Source organism: Drosophila sulfurigaster, chromosome 3 (genome assembly GCF_023558435.1).
Source record: "Drosophila sulfurigaster albostrigata strain 15112-1811.04 chromosome 3, ASM2355843v2, whole genome shotgun sequence".
Classification (NCBI taxonomy): Eukaryota; Metazoa; Arthropoda; class Insecta; order Diptera; family Drosophilidae; genus Drosophila; species Drosophila sulfurigaster.
The window spans coordinates 23,659,290-23,676,146 of record NC_084883.1 but is presented as its reverse complement, the minus strand read 5'-3'; the positions used below and the strand labels follow the sequence as shown (position 1 = coordinate 23,676,146).

Below are 16,857 nucleotides of genomic sequence, written 5' to 3'. Positions count from 1 at the left end.
TCTATATAATCTGAGTTTTCTGTGTTTGCTTTTCTCTGTTTACAGCGCTGCCATTCAGGCAATTGCCGCCTATTTGGATGCCTTCCAAAAGATTGCCGATGCGGCCACCAATTCCAGAGGTAAGTTCAAAAGTCGTAAACATCAAAACAACTGAAAAAACAACTGACCGCCTCTCACGTAATTGTCGACTATTGACTCGAATAGTATACAGAGAAAGAGAGATAGCCTCTATATATAAATTAGATATACTATTTGTACATCCATCTATTATTTATGCGTTCACTCGGAAAAGCAACATCAACATCAGCGTCAGCGTCAACGTCGGTCATCGATCTGATTTTACAACATTTCACGCCTGTTCGTTTAGTTCAGTTCAGTTGTGTTTTGTTTTTCTTGTATTCGCTGCTCTGTGTTCTATTCGATGGCTACTCACGCATTTCAGCTTTGGCTATTTATATTTATTTATTTATTGAACGCCTCTCGACTGGGCCGCTTCATGCGCGTTCTGCTTGATTATGCAATCTTACTCACCTGGGCAATCGTCCATCGGGATTGAGGAATGGGGAATGGGAAGCGACAGCGCCAATGTCTGTGGGCAGTTTAACTGGCAAGCAGACGAAGATCAAAGACCACAGACAACATGCATTTATATCAATGGTATATACTTAGACGATTGCTCCCAGTTGACATTTCGCAGAAGTTCTCATTCAATTAGTTACAGTTACAGCTGCTAAGAATGGCTAGAATAGAAGCGCTTTAAGCCAAATTCAACTACCGAAATTACACAACAAATTGACCTAGTTTATGCTGATTATAGTTTAAGCTGTCTGCTGATTGCAGTTGAAGTGAATCTCAGCTAGAAGTGAACTACATCGAAAGAGTTGCTAATGATATTTCAACATGTTGTTCTTTTTTTAATGCTTCAATACAATTAGTAAAGTTTTTGTGTATTTAATTGTAATACTTAATTTGTGTTATTCACAAAACTCTTGGCATCTACTTATAGCGAAATGAAGTTATCATAATAATTCTTCTATTCCTCTTATAGAATATTAATGAATGTGAATTTCCTTGTTGATTTTTATTCACAATTTTCCTGTCAAACGCTTAATTGATGTCACGCTCCATTTACATATATTAAGCATGCATATTTCTGCGCTATTCCCAATGCGTTTCATTATTTATCTATTATCTTTGAACTGTTTTCGTTCGCTGTGTGCTCCCCTTCATTAGCATTTATTGATCCACTTGCGAGGCTTGCACTTTCCCTGCGCCAAAATGCAACTTACACAAGACAAACAGGGGAGAGACTTGTAGTAGAATCTTCATAAACCCATCAGTCCACCTGACCATGTAATGTGTCTGCTTTTGGCCTGTTTTGAGCCACCCTTTGAGGGCAACTGTTGTTGGCAATTGTGTGCCAAAAACTGTACTTTGCACTTACTAAATGGTTTCATTAGTTTTAGTGGTTACTTGGCTTATGTGCATGCAGAGTAGGCTATCGAGTCCATGTGTCTGCTCTGCTGTGTGTGTGTGGCTCAAGCAAGTCAAGCAAGCGCCAGGACAAGTGTCAATTGTCCTTAATGGGACCAACGGTCGGCAATACGGTCTTGGCAGACAGTCGAGTCTGTCACGAGGGTAAAACTCAATAATTTGCATATGCGTTTCGCTCAGTGGTTGGTGGTTGGAATGGCAACAGATATTGCTATCTTTTATTCAATTAACTTGGATTTGGGGGTGTCCATAAAGTGCTTTAAATGGCATTTGCTTTGGTCTCGCATTATGAGGAGTACTTTTCGCAGTTCAGTTGGGAAAAAGTAGAAATCAATAGGATAATAGCATTCGCTCATCAGTTGCACAGATAATTTGATTTGGATGAGGAGCAGGAGGCAGAGGGGAAGGAGAATGAGAAAGAGGAGGCGCAACAAGAGAGCGTGCATAGATTATTAAGCATGTGCTGCTGTCACACGGTTGATAGGCAGTTGTGCCTGAAGCTTAGCAGTAGCTCATAGCTGTTAGCTGGCATAATGGGCACACACGAGACCGGTTGTTGACCGACTTCAAAGCCCCTCCTAAAGTCCGTGTGGCATGCAACGATGCGCTGCCAAATTGAAGCGACGTCGTCCAGACATTGTGGCGTGTCCATAGACGACACGACAACTACACACAATAACTAACATTTCCGTTCACAGGCAGTCGAGTCAGTAGTCAGTTCACAAATCAGAGCACAGGCATCAACTATCAACTTTGTGTACTATAATTCAATTTGCTCTGCTTTCCGATTTGCAGGTGCATCCAAGGAGATTGGCACCGCCCTGACCCGTGTTTGTCTGCGCCACAAGGCGGTCGAGACCCGTTTGAAGACCTTCACCAGCGCAATTATGGATTGCCTGGTGCAGCCGCTGCAGGACAAGATCGAGGACTGGAAGCGCACAGTGGCCACCATCGATAAGGATCATGCCAAAGAGTATAAACGCTGTCGCAGTGAACTAAAGAAGCGCTCCAGCGACACGCTGCGTCTGCAGAAGAAGGCACGCAAGGGACAGACGGACAACAGCCTGCAGTCATTGATGGATTCGCACATGCAAGATGTGACTTTGCGACGCGCCGAACTCGAGGAGGTCGAGAAGAAGTCACTACGTGCGGCGATGGTCGAGGAACGATTGCGTTACTGCAGCTTTGTGCACATGCTGCAGCCCGTGGTGCATGAGGAATGCGAGGTGATGTCCGAACTCGGTCATCTGCAGGTAAGTGTGAAGTTAATTGCATCTTTTATTAGTGCTGGAAATTAAAACCCTGTTTTCTTCCCTACTCTAGGAGGCTATGGAATCCATTGCTTTGGTCACCAAGGAGCCCAGCGTTTTGCCACAGGCTTCGGAGGAACTGATTCACGATGCCAAGGCTAGCATTAATCTATATCCCGAATCGCCTGGCGGTGGCTCTGGCTCCCAAGGTGGCGGCTGTTCCAATTCCTTGGGCTCACGCAAGAGTTCCGTCTGCTCCATTAGCAGCATGAACAGCAGCGGCTCCAGCAACTCGCCGGGACATCATCACTATCAACGCTCGCTATCGCAGGTTTGTGCTGTTGCGTCAACAGCTGCTGCATTGACTGACAACACTATGTAATAAAAACTAGATGTGAAGTGCAGAAATATTGAATGTGTGTTATGATTCTGTTTAAAATGTAGAAGAAATTGACAAAATATTTCGAATAACTTTTACTATAACTCGTCTTAATCAAAGTTCATTTGTTACAAAGCCTATTTCATGTAAAAATTTAGGAATAAAGTAATTGCGATTGTACTGTAATTGTTAGAAAAGGTCTATCGATCGGATTCAAAGAATATCTTTAATAGAACTATAGTATATGCAGGATTTTAAAAATATTTTTTTGTCATGTTATAAATTTTGTTTTTTAAACAATTAACAATTTCATTGAAGGTTTAATTAACAAAAACTTATTGTAACAAATTTAAAATAATTTTTAAGGAAATAATGTTCATGTCAAATTTTAAATAATGAATCCTTTACGGGTAGATCTTGTCAATTTTGTTGTTTTCAAACATTTATCTATAATTTGAATGCCAGTCTAAACAAAACAGTTATTGTAACCAATTTAACATATTCTCTACACGAACAATTGTTTTTTTGTGTCAGGTTTCTGCCTAAAAATGAAACCTTTATGGAATCTTAGTACATTTAACTGCTCTCAAGTTTTTATTGCATAGTGTGAAGACTGAAGTAATGTCTGTGTGTGTAAATGTTGTCATTCTTTTGTGTTCGCCTATCCATTTGTTTTTGGGGCTTTCATCAAAACGTTCTTTTGTCTTTTGTGTTCTTTTTTTTATTGTTTTAGTTTGTAACGCCCGCAATTCGCTTGAAACCTGGTGAATCCAGTGATAGTGGCTTTTGCTCATCGCCAGCGCTAACAACACAGGTTTTCATTTAATTCTCTAATTTGTTTTTTTAAATTTAATTTTGTTTGCCAAAAAAAAGATGATTATTAATTATTGTGTTTTGTGCAATTATCGCTTTATGTTATTCATTTACTAATTGTCGCTTTTGACAGGTTTCGAATGCCACCAACCAGACGCACGCTGTATCCACTTGGCCGCCACATTCCCAGGATGCTGTGGACGCGCTGCCACCGACTGCTGATCGTCCGCATACGATTTCAACCACCTATGAGAAGGGTCATCAGCGTCCGCCATTGACTGTATACACGTTCCAGAATCCCGAGACCATACACGAGTCCAACAGCAGCGGCAGCCTCATACCCGCAACGGTGCCGACTGGCAACGGTTCCGCCTCGGGTCAGAATACGCCGGCAACACAGAAATCGCCGGCAGCATCGCTCAGTCGTCCTCCATTGCCAGTGGTAAGCATCGGTTTTTGGGGAGTTCTTTTTGTGTTCTGTTAGTGATTAAGTTGTTTCTCGTTAACATTTGCTGTGTGGCAACCATCGAAAATGTAAATACTGCGTGTATAGAAGCCGGCACATGTGGTAAGTGGCAGCGTAGTCCTTAAAATCCTAGACCTAGACGCGCTCATTTGCATGCGCTCGCTCATCAGCTAATGTCCCAAGCTACTTCAACCCAGTTGCCAATTAGTCAGTCGTCGTCATTGTCTCATCTACAATTACTACTCTTTCAATACACTTTTGTCGCAAACTGTCAGCTAATTGTGTTCATATTGCAGCGCTGCTCGTCGCTGGAGCGTCCGTTGTCGGCGCAGAGCAATCATCGCCAGAACAGTGGCCAGAATCTGCTGCAGCGTCAGTGCCCCTCACCGATTCCGGCTCATATCACGAAAGGTAAGAAAATTGATACGAAATGTCTCTTTGTACATCATCTTGTGTTTTATTTGTTGTGTCCTTGTGTGCACGCTTCAATGCCTAATCCATCGAGTCTCTTACTAATCTCCATTTGTTTTATTGTGCTACTCTTTCTCTCTTTACCCTGAACAACATCCCAACACCAACACGATCACCATGCGCATGCTTTGTCCAACGTTCATGTTAATGTCCAAACACAGAGCTGTCAGCAGCACATCATGCACAACAACAACAGCAGCAACAGCAACAACAGCAGCAATCACAGCCACAGCAACCACAAACCCCGCCAACCTATGCTAACCTATCTGAGCTGGCGGCAATCAAACTAACCAATCAGCAACAGTCACAGCAGCAACAGCAACCACAGACACAGACACAACAGCAGCATCAGCAACAACATCAACCATTGTTGCAGCAACAAAGCAGCATTGATTCGATTTGTTCGCAGCATTCGAATGACTCTTCGACAAGTTCGTTGCAGCAACAGTTGCTGCAGCATCAGCAATCGCAGCAAGCGCACATCAGCAACAGCAGCAGCAGCCTCAATCATCAGCAGCAACAGCAACAACAGCAGCAGCAATCAGTACATGGCAGTGGCCTTGGCACACGCTCCCATTCCATATCGTCGTCGGTGTCCACAAGCACAGCCTCATCGTTGCACTCGCATCCATCCATTGACTCGGCTGTGGCCGCCTCGCTTGTGGGCTGTGTTGCTGGTGGTGGCGGGCATACAAACAACACCAATACCAACACCAACACAAGCACCACAACGCCCTCGAGCGGCTGCTCAACGCCACAGAATCACTATTCACCACTGTTAACCAACTCACCCACGTCCACTGCTGCAGGTACTCCAAGCGGCGGCAGCATTGCCAGCGGTCTCGGTCTCGGCTTCGTCTATCAGGTCAGCTCACCCACGCCCCCCGCCTCCGCCAACTCCACCACCGATGTGCTAAAGATCACCGAGCCAGGACAACCGACGACAGCCGAAGCCAGCGAAACCACCGAGAGCGATGAGCGTTCTCGTGCCTCGGTGCTGCAGAAGGCATCCATGTTTGAGAAGCAGGCAGCAGCCGCTGCAGCAGCTCCAATCCCCACAACTATAGCTGCAGCTGTAGCTGGCGGTGGAGGAGGAGTCACAACCGGAGCAGTTGGCGGAGTCATTGGTGGCGTTGCTCGACGCTCGGAGGAACTGCGCGCTGTGGAGCAACAGGAAATGGGTAAGTCAAGTAGAGAGCACAACAACAGCACTCGACATGCACTCAATTCGGGGGGAGGAGGAGTACAGCCAACTCCACTCTTCGTGCACAGTTCAATACTTCGTCTTGTTTCCCCCTCGACAATTGTTTTGAACCCTGCCCTCCCCTCCCTGCCCCTACCTATCAAACTACATACCTCTTTGCCCCTTTGTGATTTGCTATATTTAACCCGATTTATCTTTTTTCTGTTTTTGTTTTCTTTTTTCCCACCACATTTCTCTCATTTGGTTTTTTTGTTGTTGTGTATTCCTCACACACATAAAAATCAACACACACACACCCACACACACACACACTCTGACAACAAATTGTAAATTATTCCAAAAACAATTTCGTTTAATTTCGCGCAATATTTCGTGAACTTTTGCACCACACCACAACACAAAATTGCCTTTTGATAATTAGACAAATCTTTCGAAGACTCGATTCAAGCACTTAACAATTTAATTGGCGAATTAGACTCTTTTCAACGTGAGATCGATGAGGGCAAGGGCAAGCAGCAGCAGCAACAACAGCACAGCAGCAACATCAACAGCAACAACATCAGTGGCAACAATAGCAACAGCGGCAGCAACAACAATAACAGCAGCAACAGCGGTGCCAGCAGCAACACCAGCAACGACAACAACAACTGCAACACTGATCTCCTGCTACCCAGCAGCAACATCGACTGCTGTGCCATCAGCAACCAGACGAACTCCAGTGGCTGTGGCACCGATATCTCCGACACCACGTCGGAGGAACTGGCCGGCGAGGAAGGCAGTCTGGCAGCAGCCAGGCGACATCAGCAACTGGGTGCCAGCGACTCGGAGCTGAGTCGTTGCTATGTGAGCGAGACGAGTTCGCTGACCGGCGGCATATTGGCTGGTGGCTATGAGAATCCCACGTTCGCGCACTTTGCCGCCAATCGTGATGATCCCTACAATGGCAGCGGCAATGGCAGCGACAGTCGATCGCTGTACGCCTCGGCGGCCGATAGCATTTCGTTGGCTGCATCCGACAGCGTGTGCATGAGCCAGCAGCCGCGACATGCGTATGTGGACAATTGCAGTGATGGCGGCAGTGCTGTCGTTGTGATCTATGACCATACTATACCCAATACGCCGGACATTGAGTTTGTCAAGCAGAACTCGGAGATTGTGCTGTTGCGCACCAAAGATCCGCAGCAATTGCAGTTGCACGAAATGCGCGAGCTGCAACAGTTGCCCGACAATTTGGCTGGCTCACCCGAGTCGCCTGATGCCGCTTCTGGCGGGGGAGTTGGAGGCGGTGGCCGTTTACAGCCGGCCACAGCAACTGTGGCGCCGGCCAAGCAACGCCTCTCATCGTTTCGGGCATCCAGCGAGCAACAGCTGCAGTTGCTGGGACGCGCTAGTCCACAACACAGAGGTACGGATAAGCTTAGAGTTAGTGAAGAGCAACGGCAACAGCCACAGCAACCGCAGCCACAACAACAGCAGCAGCAACAGCAACAGTTGCTGAGTGATAGCAGCAGTAATGTTGCTGGTGCCGTGCGGCGCAAGCTGCCGCCAAAGCCCATCAGCCTGAGCATATTTAATGGGCCAGCGCTAGATGTGGCCAGCAGCAACAGCAGTAAGCCAGTGATACCTAGAAAGTTTGACTTTAAGGCCGATTTAGATGCCAAGATACGCCAGCAGAAACAGAAAGTGCAGCAGCAATTGCAGCAGCAGCAGCAGCAGCAACAACAACAGCAGCTCAACAGTCCGCAACAAGATCAGCAGCAGCAACAATCACCACAACAACACTCACCACAGTCGCCCCAAAACGCCAACACAGCAACAACAACAACAGCAACATCAACAGCAAACTGTAATGTCACTAATAAACCTGCCGTTATTGCAAGCGCAATTGCATCCGCATCCATAAACCAAAATCATAGAATGCCAAATCAAACATCATTATCATCATCAGCAACATCAAATCATGCGCCATACAAAACGCCCACAACAACAGCAACATTCTCATCACCAACATCAAATGCATCTGCATCACCATCATCATTATCAGCAAGTTCTCCTGGGGCCAAATTGTCATTGCCATCATTATCATCATCATCATCTGCATTATCAGCAACTGCGCTGCCTCCGCCCCATGTGCCCGCTAAGCCAACGTCCACGCCCACGCCAACAACAACAACAACTACACCACAACTTCCACCACCCACAACCAATTCATATGCGTGCTCCAATCTCAATGCCAATGCCAATGCCAATCCCCAAGCCAAACCGTGCATAACGCCAAGGCCGGCATCGCTGTCGGGTTCGTTTTACTTTTCTTTTTGTTGATTTTCATTTTTGCAAAATATTCTTCACTCCTTTAAGTTGATTATTTTGTTTAACAATCGATTATTTCTCGTTTTTTTCTCTCTCTCTGCTTCCGTCTCATCATCTACCTTTTTGGCTTTGGTTTACCTCACGTTCGATTCGTTTTGGTTCTAATATTTATATACGAATACTATTATATGTTTTCTCATTGTGTTGTCTTAACCTTTCGCTTTTGTTTCCTAACTTGATGCTTTAACTCCCCAACACTCAACGCAAATAATCACCACTCACTCATTCATTCATAACAGCAACCACAGCAAGCTAAGGTCATAAAAGTATAAAGGAAAAAATTTCACTAAATACATTATATTTATATGATCTTAGCTGTACACACACACATAGCACTTTAACTGCAACTTATTGCGACACAGCTTCACACTAATCAGGCTTAACTAATTTCCGGAACTACTTTTGATCAACTACTACTGCGATCAATCAATATACTAAGCTCATACTTGTGTGGTTATTCATCGTCTTTGGTGTAGGGTATTTTGAATGGGAACTCACTTCAATGTTGTGCTAACAGTTCAAGTATCCGTGAGATACTCTCTTGTATTAGTTTAGTAGCAACTACTAGCAAATAAAACTCGTCGTTTTCTAACTGGTATCTGGTGTGCGTGTGTCCTCAACTGTGTACATATTTGTACTATATACATGTATAATTGTTATTAACTTTGAACATCCAAAAGTTCTGCTTTCACTTGTTAATCGACTTTGCTACATTTCACAGGAGGAGCAGGAGGCGGAGGAGGAGGAGCAGCAATGGGCAGCTCAACACGCATCGCACGTCGTTCATCCATTAATCAGGCCAAACCGCCGCCACCGGTGAGACGCAGTTCATCGGTGACTCCAAGCCCCAACAATGTCGGGGTAAGTTTTCGACCAGTTATTTAATTTTTTTTTTGTTTTTGGTTAAATAAGATACATTCACTTAATTAAGTTAGTGCTTAAGCTCGAGTTAAGTTAGGCGACAGGTAAGAGGAAGGCCAAAGCGATTGATTGATTGCGTGATTAATCGATCTTGCCACACAACAAGAACAACAACAACAACACAAGTTTCTGTTTCTTTGTTTCGCTTATGTTGTTGATTTCGTTTCTCACTTATGATTTTAATGATGCACCAAATGCAACAGCAGCCGCAGCATCAGCAGCACAGCAGCAGCAACCACAACTCTCACGCATATCAGCAACAGTCGCTATCGCTGAGCAACTCTAGCGAGCATTTGCCGCCGCCGCCGGCTTTTATGCTGGAGGCAACAACAGCATATTCCACATCGCCCACGCCGCCAGCAGCGATGCCCAGCTCAGCGCTCAAGGTGTCGGAGACAGTGCGTGCTCTGGCCGCCATGCGGCATCAGCCTGCCTCGCCTGTTGCTCTGCGTCGCATGCATCAGCAGCAGCAGCAACAACAACAATTGCAACAACAGCAGCAACAGTCTTTATTGCAGGTGTGTGCTCATCTATTGGCTACGGGCTTTTAACTCTTCTGTTTACTATGATTTCTTTACATTTTTTATTTCCATTTGCTTTGCCTTATCACAACGAAAACACACACACACACACGTACACACAATTAACTGACATCACAGCCCATGCACAAGCCCTCCCCCAACGACGATGCTGAATATGAAGCTTATTATAATTCCTATATGGAGCTGCATGCATATGCTCAAGCCCTGCCACCTCAACAGCAGCAGCAGCAACATCAGCAACAACAGCAACAACAACAACGCTTTGCTCAGCAACATCATACGTCACATCAAACACATCATCATAATCATCATGAGCAGCTGCCGCCAACACCGCCTCCATACCATGGGCCACCACAGGTAGATGCCGCCGTAAGTGCAACAACATTCAGTTGACTGCGCCACTAACCAAGCTGAGCTGCAACTGCAACTGCGTTTAACAACTGCCCTTTGCTCATCGTGCCCACTAATCGTTCTAATTTGTCTGCTTAGTTTAGTTGTAATAATACCATTTAGCTTAGTTTATCATGCATATAGTACCAACAACATCTCGTTCTAGATGGAGATGCATAGCTAACACATATATTTAATTCTCGTTCGCATTTTAATTTATATTGCCTTTTATTGTTCTTCTTTCTCTCATGCACACGCGCACACACAATTCACGCAGTCGTTCCGCACTTCATCGCCTAGTGGCAGCATCTATGCGCAACCCAAACTGGTGAACAACATGTCCAGCTTTCGCACCAGCAGCCCCAGCCCCAATGGCCATGCCCATCCACTGCCACCGACACAGCCCAAGGCGAATCCGAATCTAATTGCACAGCTCAATGCACGGCTCAACAGCAAGCAGCAACAGCAACAGCACCAACAACAACAACAGCAACATGTTGCCGAGGGCATTTATGGCAACGCTGGTGGAGTAGGAGTAGGAGGAGGTGAATCCATTTACATGCGTGGCGGCAATGGTTTGTCCATGTCACAGCAGCAGCAACAGCAGCAACACTACGACGGTAAATCTGAACATAAACTTGCACAACAGCAACATAGAATTTATGCTAGTTTCGGCACATCATCTGCATCAGCATCTTCATCGACAGCCGCAACGCCTGCAGCATTGACAAACAATGCTGCAGCTGCGGCTGCAACAACTTCTAACTCTTCCACCTCCTCTTCATTCAATGCTTTGCCACATTTTCCGCTATCATCATCCACATCATCGTTGCTCTCTAAAGTCAGTTCATTTTCAAACTCAACGTCATCAACAACGACAGCCAACAATGCATCGCATTATCAGCCGCCACAAGCGCCAATTGCAGCTGCCGCCGCCGCTGCAGCAGCAGCAGCAGCAGTAAATAGCAAAGACTTTGGCAACTTTTCAAATTCGTTTACAAAAAATTCAGCAGCTGCGCAAGCAACAGCAAACATGCGACAACACCAACAGCAGCACCAGCTGCAACAGCAACAACAGCAACATTATACATGTCCACCACCGCTTGAAGATCCGCCACCGCCGCCCATTTATTCAGCAACCATGCCCAAGAAAATGGCACGCCCCAGTGTTGGTCACAGCAACAGCAACAACATGGGCAACCATTTGGTCAACGCATATGCTGCTGCCTCCAACAGTGCCACGTTGCCCAAAAACATATTGCAGCAGCAACGCTTGCAGCAACAACAACAGCAGCAGCACCAGCAGCAATTGCAACAGCAGCAACTACAACAGCAGCAATATCAACAGCCAACAGGCATCAACGTTGGCAATGGGCATGCTAATCAGCGACCTCCGATGCCGCTGCCACAGCAGCAGCAACATGCCCAGCAGCAGCAGCAGCAACAACAGCGACAGCCACCCATACCATCGCGTCATTCCAGTGTGCAGCAAAAGATATTCGTATCAACGAATCCATTCATTCAAACCACAGCCGTCAAGTTTCATTCGCCATCGTCGGTGCACTCGACGCCAGCTGCCTCGCCCACCTGTGGCTCGCCCGCATCATCGGCAACCATGGCCAGCATTTATGGCACCACGGCTCGTGGCGGTGCTGCACACCATCAGCAGCAACAGCAGCAGCAATACCATCATCAGCAACAGCAACATCAACAGCAGCAGCAGCAGCAGCAACAACATTATTATCGCGATGTTGCTGGCGGCAACAGCAATGGCGGCGTTTATTATGCCAGCCACAATAACGTCCATGCCCACGGACACTCGAACGCCCACGCACACGCCAATGCCAACGCAAATGTGAACGCGAATGCGAATGCGCATACGCCCCATATGCCCCATGTCCAGGCACATCATTCAAGTGAGCGCGCGTTTGATTTGATATGATTTGATTGCAAGTTGTTCAGCGGAGTTTATTTATTCGTTCTTTCAGTTTTTCATTTCTTGTTGCTGATTTGATTTGATTTGTTTTGTCTTATTGACATGTGGATAATTGAATTTTTAATTCCTTGCATTTTTCTTTAGTTTCTTTTTTTTATCTTTTGTTGTTTTCATGATGTTGCGCGCCGTCGAATGAAATTCTTCTTTTTTTTTGCAAATTGCATGTTGCTTTTGTTGTTCTTTGTTTTTGATTTTCAACTTTGGATTTGAATTTGGATTGTAAATAAATGAAATTAAACAATGATGTATCAGAAAGTGTTGCCAATTAACCTTAACGAGCGTCTCCAGCGAAGGAACAGGATAAGAATTTCATCTCATTTCTTGACCTGATCACCTGACCAACTGCTGTTGCCGTCTGTTCGATGAAGCAACTGGCAACAGCGACTTTCACATCAACTTTTAAAACATTTCATTGCACCCCTTTCTTAATTCTACTACTGTTTATACTTGGCAACTGTTTATTTTCGTTTTATCTCTTTTTTTCTTTCAAATAATAAATCGTTTGCATATATCAACAAAATTCTTAACTCATTCTTAAACTTTGTCACATCGCACACACACACACATCTCAACACAAACACATTCTTATGAAAACATTTGTCAAACATTCGTTTGCTTCTTTTTCTTTTATATGTGCGCTTTGTGCACCAAACAAACACACACATTCCAAACGCTATTCGATTCGAAACCGCATAGACTATGCCACAAGCACCAATATCGAAAAGACTGGCAGCATACGTGCCAAGACCAAGGCTGAATTTCTCGAGAATCTCAATGCGAAGTTGGCCAAGCAGGGCATGTCTGGACGTGCATTTGCAGTGCGAAATCTGATCAATAGCAAGGCCCTGGTAAGTACTACAAGGCATCCATAACATTTCTGCGAGATATCCCACTGTCTCTCTATCTCTCATTCATTCCTCGTCTCAATGATCTATTTGTGCTGTGTTGTGCCACTTAGATGTATCAAAATCCACAAAATCTATCGCGTCCCAGTGCACTATATCGTAGACCACCCACCTATCCCAACTCCAGCACTTGTGATGAGCAGTGTTAAGGTATTTTGTCTTTGTTTGTTTTGTGTTCTCTGTTCTCTGTTCATGTTTTGTTTTGTTTATTGCGTTTTGTTCATGTTTGTCCCGTCCCAGCGGAGACACCTAATCCCTTCCCCAAAAAGTGCCAAGCATTAACTACTTATGTATACTATTTCTATATACAGTGCCAAAGCTTGTTTAAGATGAATATAGCTAAAATTTTAATCGCATTTAATTTTTACACTTTCAGCCGGATCCACGTATATGTCATGAGTCGTTGATGGATCAGATAAAACGAGGCGCGACCCTGAAGAGGAATCAGAAGATCAACGATCGCAGTGCGCCCAAAATACATTAATTATTAATTTAGCAAACGAATATTATTTATTATTAATCCAAATTTAACTATGAGGCGGCATCGCCTGCTCGATTGCAGGTCGCAGAGTTTAGTTTGAAACTAAGAAACTCGTATATACAATATAAAACTTAAACTACATACGATAATACGATACATATGATAAATATGCGCATACAGAATACAACAAAATGAATACTACAAATATATTTATACATAAAACAACAAAAACAAAAAGAAAGAAAGAAAGAAAATCAAAAAGGGTTTTGGAAAATTCTCTAGTTGCAAACGTTGAAATAACATTTGGCATTTCTTTTGATTTTTCCTTAAAATATGCCCATTAATATATATAAATATACATTTATTTAAATTATATTTAAATGTATTTTAAGTAACACTCGTTTTGTTAAGTGAAATGTGAAAAGTGGAAGACAATTGAAGTTATGTTGGATTATTTTCATGGATTATTTATTTATAATTTCAACTCGAATTTACTATTAGTGAACCATAGTTGCTGCGCCCACTATTTAATATTATTTATAATTTCTCTATGTTTATGTACATATGTATGATTTAATTTACAATACAAAACTAATGTGACTCCCAATAAACGAACTTGTCGTATTCATCTATATTTATTGATTTGGATTTTATAATTTGATTGACTTATTTTTATGAAGACCCCAAATTCAACTGCGAGTCAATTGAAAGGGACTGAGCAAATTCGACAAAAACATTTACAATTATATTGATAAATAGCTATAGACGCTATAGACTTTATCTTAAGGACACGCGCATAAATAGTTGATAGGAACTTAAAGACATCCCACTGTAACTGATTCTAACTTTTTATCTTATATCTCGAACTGCAAACTCTGCCAAGGATTCGGAATCGAATTCAGCGCTTAATCGTAGTGTGCTATATAGTATGAACGAGTTCATATCAAAGAAGCATTAAGCTATAAATATTTCAATTTGACTGAATCTTTTAATTGTGCTACCAAATAAATTGTCATTTAAAATGCAAAACTGAGTAGACTAGAGAGCAGTTTCTCAATTAAATTACAAAAATCTAATATACACATATATCATTTTCGTTCATATCAGTTTCGAAACAAGAAATACATAGAGCTATATCGACAGTTTTAACAGACATTTTATAGAGATTTTCGTTTTAACTATTGCATTCTTACAGCAAAATATAAGTATTACAAAATAACCACAAGTAAACCAACTTGTTGATAGCATTTACACATTTCTAACATTTGATATTATACTCGAAAAAAGTTCTATGGCTAGTTAACAGACTTTTTAAATATTTACAAAATATTTTGTATATACGCTTTTTAAGGCTTCAATTGTAATCAATAACTAATCTTACTATTGACATCCATTGGTCTATTGCAAAACGTCGTATCGTAATCAAAATGGCAATAACTAAGCTACATACCCCATTAGTATTTAAAGTATAAACAGAATCTAAATATACAAATACATACATATATAGATATATTGTATACATACATACACAACACACTTGGGGTCTACACACATCCATACATATATATATTTTTGGCGATCATCTCTATACACGCATACATACTTAACAAAACAAAAGTTAATTAACAAATACAATTATTTACAAATCTAAATGTTAATCTTAATGTGTTTCCGTGTGTTTATTGCAAAAAGCAAAAGCAACCGCTAAACTAATAATTCATATACAAAACAAATACATCAAGTTGTAATGCGTATTTTTGAATTCATTTGCATTTAGGACATGAGAAACAATAATACATACAATAAATGTAAAAGCATAAAATGTAACAATTTCTTTTATTTCGTTTTGCTAAAGAACAAATCCTCTGTATTCTGATAGTAGAGTTCGGCCAGTTTCTCCTTGGGCTCCTGCTTAATTCCCGCTATTGCCTCCAGTACTTGACTGCAATTAAAAACGATATGAATAATGTTTAGATTATAATTATATACTGAGATAAACTCACGTAATCTGACAGGGTTCGTTGCGACCATCTATCAATGTCTCCGCGGTCCATTTCTCCTTCTTCTTGACAGTCGGAAACTTGGTGGTCACGTGCTTGTGACTCGCATGAGAGGGCCGAATGCCGCACCATGGACAATCTGTTTCCAGCATTATCCGATCATTGGGCAGTTGTCGTACCACTTCAACGTTTTCTTCTGTTTTCAAAGAGCAACCATTCAAACCAATGTAGAGGCCACCGAATGCCAGTATGCTCTGAGCCTCCTCTAGTGTGCCAGTGAAGCTGTGCACCACGCCTCCACCACAGGCTTTCAGTTTATCTCTATTACGTTCTAATATAGCCATAAAGTCCTCGTGGGCGTTCCGCATATGCAAGAATAAAGGTAATTTAAATTCTTCGGCTAAACTCAGCTGCTTCTCAAAGTATTGCTTTTGTGTTTCTTTGTCACAGAAGTGCAGACGATCGTAGTCTAGACCGCATTCTCCAACAGCGACTACTTTTTGTGGATTCGCCTTGATTCTGGAGCGCAGCTCATTGTAGTATTGCTCTGGCTCTGCCACGAATTCACCACAGCGTGTGGGATGCGCGCCCACTGTTGTGACGAGTCTCTCTGCAACGGAAGTTATTGAAATTTCATTAAGCTATTGTTTTTTCTTGCTACTTGCCATCTTTGGCTACCAGTTCCAGAGCTTCGTCCACGTCGCTCACGCATCCAGATGTGACTATCAGCTTTTGCAGTCCATGTTGCCACGCGCGATGCAAGACAATGTCGAGGTCAGCCTTGTGTTTGGTAGAGCCACCATAGCAGCCACGGAACATAGGATCCGTTAGATTTGCGCCAATATCTTAGGAATTAATAATATTTAAGATTAATTGAATTTGTTTATGATTTGCGTTCACTTACCAATATATTTTAAAGCCATTCTAAAAAAGTTCTGTGTAGAGCTGGAGAAGCAACGATTTTTTATAGCAAACATCGATGAGTGGTTCGCATTCAAATATTATTAATTAGTTAATAATTGAAATTTCTTCCAATAATTCATACCTTTTTCTTTAAAACTTAATAAAAGCTGTTTTATTAAACGCCGGTGTGGGTGTGTGACCATTCGTTATATTTCGGAAATATACGATATCTACTAAAATAAAGAAATTCCAAAAAGTGGTCACCTGGTTAC

At 43.0% G+C, this 16,857-nt stretch overlaps 2 protein-coding genes across 30 annotated transcripts in view; one reads left to right on the top strand and one right to left on the bottom strand.

Moving 5' to 3' along the window:
* Positions 1-13,919, top strand: part of LOC133845664 (myb-like protein Q) — a 41,995-nt gene extending 28,076 nt beyond the window's left edge. The window contains exons 4-20 of one of the 29 annotated variants that reach the window (XM_062280180.1): positions 46-119; positions 2,290-2,747; positions 2,818-3,075; positions 3,857-3,937; positions 4,070-4,378; positions 4,490-4,504; positions 4,699-4,813; positions 5,035-6,054; positions 6,499-8,373; positions 9,169-9,308; positions 9,572-9,886; positions 10,028-10,279; positions 10,578-10,920; positions 11,311-12,216; positions 12,993-13,144; positions 13,255-13,351; positions 13,578-13,919. In XM_062280180.1, coding sequence (XP_062136164.1) covers positions 46-119; positions 2,290-2,747; positions 2,818-3,075; positions 3,857-3,937; positions 4,070-4,378; positions 4,490-4,504; positions 4,699-4,813; positions 5,035-6,054; positions 6,499-8,373; positions 9,169-9,308; positions 9,572-9,886; positions 10,028-10,279; positions 10,578-10,920; positions 11,311-12,216; positions 12,993-13,144; positions 13,255-13,350 — 6,409 coding nt within the window. In that variant the 3' untranslated portion in view covers position 13,351; positions 13,578-13,919. Of the gene's footprint in view, positions 1-45; positions 120-2,289; positions 2,748-2,817; positions 3,076-3,856; positions 3,938-4,069; positions 4,379-4,489; positions 4,505-4,698; positions 4,814-5,034; positions 6,055-6,498; positions 8,374-9,168; positions 9,309-9,571; positions 9,887-10,027; positions 10,280-10,577; positions 10,921-11,310; positions 12,217-12,992; positions 13,145-13,254; positions 13,352-13,577 lie in introns of those variants that run through there. The other 28 variants (XM_062280183.1, XM_062280193.1, XM_062280182.1 and 25 more) reach the window with 28 other exon arrangements.
* A 1,500-nt stretch (positions 13,920-15,419) lies between these two features.
* Positions 15,420-16,811, bottom strand: LOC133845665 (deoxyribonuclease TATDN1). The gene is made up of 5 exons (XM_062280207.1): positions 16,728-16,811; positions 16,587-16,627; positions 16,344-16,527; positions 15,686-16,288; positions 15,420-15,624 (listed from the first exon to the last, which is right to left on the bottom strand). The coding sequence occupies exons 2-5, from the start codon at positions 16,603-16,605 to the stop codon at positions 15,519-15,521; spliced, it is 912 nt and encodes a 303-aa protein (XP_062136191.1). The 5' UTR covers positions 16,606-16,627; positions 16,728-16,811; the 3' UTR covers positions 15,420-15,518.
* Positions 16,812-16,857: the final 46 nt, after the last annotated feature.

Bases quoted from the DNA above. Each gene is read 5' to 3' on its own strand.
- LOC133845665 (XM_062280207.1), bottom strand. The intron at 16,289-16,343 runs GTAGCAAGAAAA...CGTTGCAGAGAG, and splicing joins CTGGTAGCCAAAGATGGCAA to ACTCGTCACAACAGTGGGCG. The intron at 15,625-15,685 runs GTGAGTTTATCT...TTTTAATTGCAG, and splicing joins AACGAACCCTGTCAGATTAC to TCAAGTACTGGAGGCAATAG.